An 11038-nucleotide genomic window follows, 5' to 3' on the forward strand; every position below is an offset into this window, starting at 1 on the left:
CTTTAAGGAATCAATAGAACCAATAGGAATCTAGCTATGCATTCCTATGCCTTTTTGTTTCTTTTTGTTCTGACTGACGGCGGCCGGCGGCAGAGGAGCAGAGTAAACCTTTCCGGGAGAAAGTATTTCTCTCCCGGGCGGCCGGGAACCCCTATCTAATAGCGGGAGACTTCCTGAGCGTCCGGGAGAGTTGGGATGTCTGACTCTGTAACATTTTTTTTTTTTCTTTCTTGTGCATAATAATAACTTTGCTTTACACCGGCCACTCGGTGTATATAATAATCCGGCCACTCAGTGTATAAATTGCAAAGCAAAGATTTAAAAAAAACCATTTTGTTCTGTTATTTTCTGTTATTTCTGCATTCCGTGATACCGTAACCATGACTATTTTCTTGACTAATGTTGTGTTACTCTTTTTAGATGTGTTGATGATAAAATAATAACCTCTATTTTTTTTCCCCTTTCTCACTCCCATATTTTCTCCTCTCACCATTCCGTCGCTGAATAACCATATGCCGCACACTCATTCTCCTCATAGTTTGGTCTTCCCACACAACCCTTGCCTGTTTATGCTCATTTTCTCCCCTTCCTCTTCGATTCCACCCCCTGCCCTTGACGAGCCCTCACACCCGCCCCCCCTGAATACCACTGTTCTCGGATATGGAGCAGCACAGAAGGAGAAGGGGGCGCTGACCAAAGGCTAGTTGGGGCCAGCCTCCAACATGGCTAATGGCAGCGAGTTGGAGGAGCTGTCTGGCTCTCTAACCCAGTCGACAGCAATCTCTACCCACCTCAAGCTGGTGCTCCTGGGTTTCATCATATGTGCCAGCTTAGCGGGCAACTTACTGGTTTCCCTGCTCGTGTTGAAAGACCGCTCCTTGCACAAGGCTCCGTACTACTTTCTGTTGGATCTCTGCCTTGCCGATGCCGTCCGATCATCTGCCTGTTTCCCATTTGTCCTGCTTTCCATCCGCAATGGCTCAGCCTGGGCTTACAGCCTCTTAAGCTGTAAAGTTGTGGCATTCATGGCTGTCCTGTTTTGCTTTCACGCCTCATTTATGCTCTTCTGTATCAGTGTTACCCGCTACATGGCCATTGCCCACCATCGATTCTATTCCAAGAGAATGACGCTGTGGACGTGCATTGCGGTGATCTGCATGGTCTGGACACTCTCGGTTGCCATGGCCTTCCCGCCGGTATTCGATGTGGGGACTTACAAATTCATCCGGGAGGAGGACCAATGTATTTTCGAACATCGCTACTTCAAAGCCAACGATACCCTTGGATTTATGCTCATGCTGGCGGTGCTTATCGTCGCCACTCATATCGTCTATGCCAAACTACTGCTCTTCGAGTACCGCCACCGCAAAATGAAGCCTGTGCAGATGGTTCCGGCCATCAGCCAGAACTGGACATTCCATGGACCTGGAGCTACAGGGCAGGCTGCTGCCAACTGGATTGCTGGATTTGGAAGGGGGCCAATGCCACCCACTTTGCTGGGTATCCGTCAAAACACCCATACCGCCAACAGGCGCCTCTTGGGGATGGATGAGTTTAAAAGTGAGAAGAGGTTGGGGCGGATGTTTTACGGGATTACCCTCAGCTTCTTGGTGCTCTGGTCACCCTATATTGTGGCCTGTTACTGGAGGGTGTTTGTCAAAACCTGTAGCATCCCTCATCGCTATTTGTCCACTGCAGTGTGGATGACTTTTACTCAGGCCGGGGTAAACCCTATCATGTGTTTCCTACTTAATAAAGACTTGAAGAGCTGCCTTCAGCTCCACATCCCCTTTTGGAGGACGAAAGCCTTGCTACCTAGGGAGCCTTACTGCGTAATGTAAGAGGGAAAACCATTCCACTCCCAGAGTCACACTAACCTCAGTGATTGGGAAATAATGGATTTTACGTGACCCAGTGGGCACGATCGAGAAGAATTTCATAATTTGGACCATCATAAGACATAAACAAACAAAAAAAAACATCAAGTTGAAAGACTATAGCTTTTTTTCTTTTGAAAAAAGTTTCTTTTCTAAAGATACAATTGGTGAAAGGAGGACTCGGTGGTGGAGGGTGGGGAGGGATGACAAGAGGGAAAAAGGGGGGTGCTGGTGGGAATTTATGTATTTGTTTATGGACATATTTATTGCCATGGTTGAAATGCCATCACTTGTATTAATGTCTTTTGATTGATACAAATATGAGGGAGTTTGCTTTCACGGTTTGTCTATGCTTTCAAATTCTTGGGACGAGGACTTGGTAAGAACAGCAAAATGTTTCCCGGCACACTCACCAGCCAGCATGCAGAAAAACCTGTCTAACCCGCTAAGGTTTAAAGCAGAGGTTTAGATGCACGTCTTCTGCAGAAAATGTGAAAGCCGCACAGCAAACGCACTCATCAATTCGTTACCAGCTTTACAGCAAAGTGCACACGGAAGGGCTTCAAACAGTAAAACAGCTGTTTTACTGTTTGAAGCCCTTCCGTGTGCACTTTGCTGTAAAGCTGGTAACGAATTGATGAGTGCGTTTGCCATTTGTTTTGCTTCACTTGGTAAGAACATTGCCTGGGCTCTTCTCTAGCTCTGCACACAACAACAAAAAACAAAACAGCACCAGTTTTCTTATTATGTCACATCAAAGCAGAATACAAATGTCCTATACATTGTACCAACCCCGATACAACTGGCTGTCGCACCCATCACAATGTCAGGACAGACTGCAGAACCTTATTGATCAATGTATGTCATCAAGTGCTATCTGGCCTACCCAAAACCAGCTTTCAGATCACGGGTGGGCAACCTCGCCACTCCAGCTGTGGTGAATCTACGAATCCCAACAAGTCTATCTTATGCCTGTGGGTGCCAGACTCCTGCAGTGCCTCATGGGACTGGTAGTTCTTCAACGACTGGAGTGCCGATGTTGCCTACCCCTGAAATAGATTGTTCCAGGCCAGGGGCGTAACTAGAAATCACAGGGCCCCATAGAAAAATGTTGTATGGGGCCCCGTGATTTCTAGTTATACCCCTTGCAGAGCCTACTCGAGATCCCACCTGAGGGTGACTCTGCAGAGCCCACCATAGACTCTCTATGGTGGGCTCTGCAGGATCACCCTCAGGTGGGCTGGTCGCACTCCTTACCTCCTCTGTCGCCGGGCCCGCCTCCTTCTTCGTCACCGAGGCCGCCTCCTCCCCTGCTGCCGAGCACGGGCCCGCCTCCTCCTCCACTACCGGTGACGTCAGAGGCTCGCGACAGGGCAGTTCTGGGTGCTGGGTGGATAATTAGATAGCCCTTGCCCAAAGCAGGGCTACATACAGCCCTGCTTTGGGCAAGTGGAGCTAAATGTACAGCAGTGAAGCCGCCGCTTGTTTTGAAGGGTATACGTTGCCTGATCCAACCAATATTTATGGGCACGAGTAGACAGCCACGAAATGTTTATGCATTATAGCTCACCAGTCTTTGGATGAGGAAGCTGCATTAGTTTTCTGCTTCCAGGCTTTATTTATTTTATGTTCAACTGGTGATCCTGCCGGGAACACACTTCCTGTCCTAGGGTTACAACTAGGGATGCACCGATACCGGTACAGAGTACGAGTACCGATAAATTTTTTCCGGTACTCGCCGATACTAATTACTGAGTCCCATTCAGGAAGCCAGGTGACATGCAAAGACTCGCCACCCGGCTGACCGAGTAACAAGAAAGCCGTCCCAGCCTGTCCCCTCTCACCTCGGCATGTCCAGCCTGGAACGTTCTTGCTGGCCAAATCATGGAAGCCGGGCGGCGTGTAATGACGCGGCGCCCTGCTTTCTGATTGGCCGTGAGGCCGGCTCCATGCTCCCTCGTCATGAGATGACGAGGGAGCATGAAGCCGGCTTCCCGGCCAATCAGAATGCCAGGCGCTGCATCATTACACGCCGCCCAGCTTACTGATTGACCAGCTTCCCGACCAATCGGGAAGCTGGGCAGCGCTTCATTACACGCTGCCCGGCTTCCATGATTGGCCGGGAAGTCGGCTCCATGCTCTCTCCTCACAAGTGAGGAGAGAGCATGGAGCCGCTTCCCGGCCAAACAGGAAACCGGGCAGCGTGTAATGACGCGCTGCACGGCTTCCTGATACAGGAAGTACTCAGGCTAGGCATCGGAGCATTTGGGCGAGTACTCGCCCAAATACTCAGTATCGGCACCGGTGCATCCCTAGTGACAACGTTCACTCACTGTACTGTATCTCTGAAGGAGCAGCATTGAAGTTGAATTTTCTAGGGTCCTAATTTAGCTGGCCAGCAACTGCCAGCGGATCTCGACACGCCGGCCAGCTAAATTAGGACCCCTACCTGGAGCTCCTCCCACCGGACCAGCGCTGACTCGCCGCTGCTCTCCCGCACTGAAGGTAAGTGAAGAAAAAAAACATGGCGCAAGCATCGGGGCATTTTGACAAGTACAAGTACTTGTCATAATGCCCTGTTTTTTCCGCCCTCACCCTGCAGCGGCCGCCTGACTTGCCTTGCGGTAGCGCCGGGCCTGCTCGGAGTTACTTAGGAGCCGATAAGAACGAAGCACAGGTCATTTTACAGTTATCAATCAGAAAGCTGCCATTGAAACAATTGAATTTGAAAACACTTCAAAAAGGTCTATTTAACAGACTTAAAGGGACCAAATATATAAAGTTTAATGTTAGGATTTATATACCCTTTAATTAGACCTGAATATGCATGAATATGACCAAAGCGCCCCCCAAAAGAACCCTTCTCAACTGACCTATTATGGCTGGACGTTGGACCGTCATCTGAGGTCTACAGCCCGCATTGGAATATGATTGGTGGGTATAAGCAGCACAATATGTTCGAGTGTAACATGTATTGATAAAATGTAAGTAACAATGCCATACACAGTAGACATCTAAACTGTGGGAAAATTCGGCTCAGATATTTCTTTATTTCATAATTCGGGATTTGGGTCCGAAATTCGATAAGCTTCGTGTTTCGGATTCGGACGAAATCCAAATTTTCCGTTAGTTTCGGATGAGTTTACGAATATTCGTTACGAATACCACAGAAAACCATCTACAGATATTAATAGTAAAGCTGACTCTCTTAGACCCGAATGGCATTTGTGATCCGAATTTCCAAATTGCATTTGGGAGGCTCCTGAATGCCATTCGGGTCTGGGAGCCATATACATATATTACTATAGCTGAGGCTCCCAGACCCGAATGGCATTCAGGATCCGAATTTCTGAATTGCATTGAGAGGCTCCTGAATGCCATTCGGGTCTGGGAGCCTCTGGGAGCCTCCCAATGCAATACGGAAATTCACATCCTGAATGCCATTCGGGTCTGGGAGCTATATACATATATTACTAAAGCTGAGGCTCCCAGACCCGAATGGAAATTCGGATCCCCAACGCCATTTGGGTCTGGGAGCCTCAGCTTTAGTAATATACTGAATGTATATGGCTCCCAGACCCAAATGCCATTCGGGTCCGTGAAATCTGGCCACTCAGTATACATATATTACTAAAGCCGAGGCTCCCAGACCCGAATGACATTCAGGAGCTACCGAATGCAATTCGGAAACGCCAGCAGTTATGCGGACAGTTGAGTATTTATATGCCAAAAATGATTGGTTAAACTCCAAATTTTTTTTTTTTCACCATTACTCTTCCTTTATACTTAGGGTCGGATTTCCTCTCTCTGCTGCCCCAATGCCAGCCAGGTTCCTCAATGCGCCCCCCTCCCTATATACAGGCTGCTTACAAGTGATCTCGGCGACACCGCAGGGATCACTTGTACAAAACAAGCGGCGGCTGGGTGTTGGGGGTTGGCCTAGTGGGAAATCCGGCCTTGTTTATACTGGCTTTTCCAACGAGCAAACAAGACAAATAAGAGATAAGGTTTAAGGTTTTGGTGAGGAATAACACTTGACTGATGGATTCGTCAATTTTCGTCCCGCCATTAAAACCCCAATAAACACACGGACTGCGCAACGTGGATTATAACGGCCACAGCGGCCCCTTTTATTAAATCAAACAACTTTAACAATAACCAAAAGTAATAAACCAAATAATATACACAAATAATACTGTAAACGATTGTTGACCTTAGGGTTAGGGGTCTTTGGGTGACCAACAGCCCAAAAAGGCCTCTTCTAACACTCCACCCGTGTCCCCAGCCGCACCACAACCAGCTCGAGAACACTTACTACTTCCAGGTTCCCAGGGGGCAGGCCCCGCCCCTTACAGTTCCGGACACCAACAGGGGGAAGCACCCATACCAGCTAACAGGCATTTTGTAATCCACTCCGATTTTTGTAGACCCCACAAAGACCCCCTAACCCGCCAAGGTGCCGTGACAAAGAACCCCACAACCCCCCTACTACAAAATTCAGGGAGGGAGGGAGGGTGGGACAACCTGCTTCCTTCATTGATTTCCAGAAAAGGACGTCCCTAAGCCCATGCAGATCCTTCCCCTGCGGCTCCTCCCGGAAACCTGACTCCCACGTCCAATCAGGTAAGAGCAGCTAATCCCTTTTTATTTTTAACTATTTCTCCCGGGATTCCTCCCCCTAGTCATGTAGCCCCTCCGCTCAGGCTCTCCGGGTCTGTCTTTTGGTTGTCGTATAGAACCTTTTCCTTCTGACCATCAGACCAAAAAAAGTGGGACAATTGAGGAGGAAAGAGGGATTTGGATCCAAATGAGGGACAATCCCTCCAAACGAGGGACAGTTGGGAGGTATGTGCAGATAGTCCTGACCTAATGAGCTCAGGAGCTGTTGCAAGCTCTGCATCCCTGTAGCTACATCTCATCGTACTGGTCACCAGTGGGATGATCTTGGAGGTGATACAAAAGCCATAACCTGGAATCAGACAAAACTGTCTTTGCTGAACTGTGGGGGAAAAACCAGACAAGGTAAACAGTCACACATAATATTTGATCCCGCAATACATTTTCTCTTCACTGGAGCAATTATACCCAACCCCAGCTAAATGGTGTTCTCGTTTTTATTAGATTCACGAAGAATTAACATTGCAGCCAGGTTTTACGTGAGGAAAGCACCACACAAGTTTGTACAGTCCACAAGTAGACTTTATTAAAGGTTGGGTCCAATAAAACGCCAACATGTTTGAGGGGGGTTCTGAAGGTCCTTCATCACCAAGGGTTGACTTCAGGAAGAGAACGGTAGGTGGACCTTGTACCAGTAGAGTGATCCCAAAGGGTAGTTGGAAATGATTATGGTCAGGGTATCAGGTTGGTGATGGTAGGAGCCCAGACGCGGGGGACTTGCCAGTACGATTGGTACCTCTACTCAAGTGGACTAGGATAACGCACAATCTCCTGCGTAGTGGCAGCCAGTAAAGGGGCAGTCCAAGAGCACGGTAGCAAAATCACAATCCGGAATCGTAGTCGTTCAGCGTAGCAGAGGTTGGGGCAGACAGCAAAGTATCAGGGTCACGGAACAGGCCAGGGGTCGGTAATAGGAAGCAGAAACAGGTATAATAACAGGCACTAGAACAAGCTTAACAGTAACCAAGCAGAGAATGGCTCGCCCTTCCTGCTTATATATACCTGTTGGCAATGAGATGATGTAATTTCCAGGGGCGGACCACTTCCTTGGAGGGGCGTGCACTGTCCCTTTAAGAGGCGGTCCAGTGCACGTGCGTGCTTCTTCCTCTACAGCTCTGGACGATGGAACATGCGGACACCACACACAGCAGCCGTTGGGCTCGGCACTGCACAAGGAGACCACCCGAAGGTGCGAGACCCTGCAGGAGGTAACAGGTAAGTCCTCACACAGGGGGATCGTCTCCAGGTGTTGGAGAGAAACCAGTTCACATGTTACTCTTTGGAGGCCGACTAAAATAAAAACCCCACTGGTTCACCAGAACATCTACCTGGAGCAAGACCCAACTCCCCATAGCCCTACCCTTCCCGCCAATGCTGGAGTATGAAGAGAACGCTGCTGTGATGTCACTGGGCCGACTGGAACACTTCAAAGAGAAAAGGAAAGTGTAGGGTTTAAGAAAAAATACTGGGGGAAGGGGGCTTCGAGGGATGGGGGAGGATACATTAAAGGTGTGCCTTGTTATTGGCTGTGGGCTCTTTGGAGACAGGAAGCGAAGGGCGATCTCATCAATAAGGACATAGACAAAATATGTCACCAGAACTTCAGGAAGAGAACGGTAGGTGGACTTTGTACCAGTGGAGTGACCCCAAAGGGTAGTTGGAAATTATTATGGTCAGGGGGATCTTCTCCGGGTGTTGGAGAGAAACCAGTTCACATGTTAGTCTTTGAAGGCCGGACTAAAAAGAAACACCAGACTTTGTGGTGTGAACCGGCCCTCTCGCTTCTCTTCTGTCTCTTCTCTCTCTCCTCGCGCTCTCTCCCCTGTTCTATCTGCTGTCTCTTCTCTCACTTTCTCTGTTGTCTCTTCTCTCTCTCTGCTGTCTCTTCTCTCTCTCTCTGCTGTTTCTCTTCTCTTTCTCTGCTGTCTCTCCTCTCACTTTCTCCGCTGTCTCTCTTCTCTTTCTCTGCTGTCTCTCCTCTCACTTTCTCTGCTGTCTCCCTACTCTCGATTTCTCTGCTGTCTCTCCTCTCACTTTTTCTGCTGTCTCTCTTCTCTTCCTCTGCTGTCTCTCTTCTCTTTCTCTGCTGTCTCTTCTCTAACTTTCTCCGCTGTCTCTCTCCTGTCTGTCTTTTCTTACCTCCGATGCAGCAGCTTCCCAGGTCTCCTCTTGTGTGCCGGCACCCTGTCCTCCCGCGGTGCTCGTGTGTCCGACGTTGCACACGGGGACAGGTGTCCCGCCCCTTCCTGTCTGCAGCGTCTGACACATTCAGCCGGCAGCCACACGAGCACCGCGGGAGGACAGGACACAGGTCAGTGAGCCGATCGCGATCTACCAGTGTTCACTTTGACAATCGACCTAATGGGCACCCCTGATCTATACGGATACCAGTCCGAAGCTGCTACGGCAGCTAGAAAACCTCAGGCTCAGATCCAGTGTGGTGTGAGATGCAAATATACTGATCAACCGCAACCATAAAGGACCTCACGGCAACGAAGACCCAACAGACGCTCCAACTCTTCCATGGTCAATCCAAAACCCCAAAAAAGTATTGGCTGGAGTTGGGCTTTAATTCGAAGAGAAGTCTGAAAATGTCAAACACACTATGAGGGAAACAAAAAGGTAACTGAAGCCCAAAGTTTTTGGAGCTGAGACGGCTTTGAACACCTGACCACAAGAGCCCCACTCTACCACCAGAGCCCCACTGACCACCAGACCACAAGAGTCCCACTCTATCACCAGACCTCCACTGACTACCTGAGAGCCTGCACTGACCACCTAAATGCGTCCGTACAACCTGAGAGCCTGCACTGACCACCTGAGTGCCTGCACTGACCACCTGAGAGCCTGTACTGACCACCTGGGAGCCCCCACTGACCACCTGAGAGCCCACACTGACCACCTACTGACCACCTGAGAGCCTGTACTGACCACCTGGGAGCCCCCCCTGACCACCTGAGAGCCCACACTGACCACCTGAGAGCCCACACTGACCACCTGAGAGCCCACACTGACCACTAAAGCCTGTACTGACCACCTGAGAGCCCGCACTGACCACCAGAACCCCAGTAATCACGTGAGAGTCCGCACTGACCACCTGAGTGCCCGCACTGACCACCTGAGTGCCCGCACTGACCACCAGAGCCCCACTGACCACCTGAGATTCCGCAATGACCACCAGAGCCTGCACTGACCACCTGAGAGCCCCACTGACAACCTGAGAGTCCTCACAGGCCACCTGAGAGCCCTGCTGATCTCCTGAGAGCCCGCACTGACCACCTTGAGAGCCTGCACTGACCATCTTGAGAGCCCACACTGACCACCTGAGTGCCCGCACTGACCCCCACAACCCCAGTGACCACCTGAGAGCCCGCACTGACCACCTGAGAGCCCGCACTGACCACCTGAGAGCCCCACTGACAACCTGAGAGTCCCCACAGACCACCTGAGAGCCCCGCTGATCTCCTGAGAGCCCGCACTGACCATCTTGAGAGCCCGCACTGACCACCTTAGACCCTGCATGGCCCACCTAAGACCCCGCACAGCCTCTTGGCAGTTCTGTGAGCAACACTTTATTTTCTCTTTATTTTCAGACTCTGGCTCCGCCCCTGGTTTACTGAACCCAGAAGTGATGAGAATGTTGTCACTGGTTTCCAGCCAAGGTGCAATGGCTGTGAATTGTCTAAAAAAAACACAGTACCCAAAATGACACAAAGGCGAGGCTTTAAATGCCTTATGGACCCCTGAGCTCCCTAATGTGATAGCTCATTTCTTCACTGCTGCACTCCGGGAAAAGGAGCTGGTGAAGCACTATCTCTGCTCCCCCAGCTTTTTTGGGGTCCATAGGTGACATTAAGGGCCGCCACCTAGGGTTGCCACCTTTTCTTCCAGCGAAACCCGAACACTCTAGCGACGCATGGAAATGTTTTTGGGAGAATGAGTCGTGGCTTATTCATATGTAAATAGCTCCGCCCATTCATATGTAAATATCACAGTCGAGACTATTTTCAGTGGGGGACCAGTAGCCCCTATCTTAATTTTGGTTGCCCCTGTCTGCCTGACATCTTGTGTCCGGGTTTCAGCTGCCATGAAACCTGGACACAGCATTCAAAACCCGAACTGTCCGTGTGAATCCTGGACAGGTGGCAACTCTACTCACACCACAAACTCCGCGTTCCCGTGCGTTCGGCCCCTGAAACGCATTGGCACGCAAGCCGGCCGGCACCCTGCAATCAGGGGAGGGTGGGGGCCTGGCTGTCCATTGAAGTCAATGGCACCGCAGCCACACACCCCTGCCCGCAATGCGATCACCCGCACCCGGAAACGCAGGCACATCAGTGTCTGCGTTCCGGTCCAGTGCGCTCTGCAAAAATAGTGCTCCGCCCAGTTGTTATTGTTTAATGACAGATCAGCGTCCCCAGGTCATTTGGGGACACTGATCTGTCATTACAACTGCGTGGGGCCAGCTGTGACAGCTGGCCCCA

At 50.2% G+C, this 11038-nt stretch overlaps 1 protein-coding gene across 1 annotated transcript; it reads left to right on the top strand.

Annotated features, from left to right (window-relative positions):
* Window positions 1-523: 523 nt before the first annotated feature.
* On the top strand, window positions 524-2054 carry LOC108788719 (probable G-protein coupled receptor 173). Its single transcript, XM_018558560.1, has one exon. It carries the CDS (start codon window positions 723-725, stop codon window positions 1839-1841), a length of 1119 nt encoding a protein of 372 aa, XP_018414062.1. The 5' UTR covers window positions 524-722; the 3' UTR covers window positions 1842-2054.
* Window positions 2055-11038: the final 8984 nt, after the last annotated feature.

The sequence above is a fragment of the Nanorana parkeri genome, unplaced genomic scaffold, assembly GCF_000935625.1.
Source record: "Nanorana parkeri isolate BGI_ZX_2015 unplaced genomic scaffold, ASM93562v1 scaffold15, whole genome shotgun sequence".
NCBI classification, from domain to species: domain Eukaryota; kingdom Metazoa; phylum Chordata; class Amphibia; order Anura; family Dicroglossidae; genus Nanorana; species Nanorana parkeri.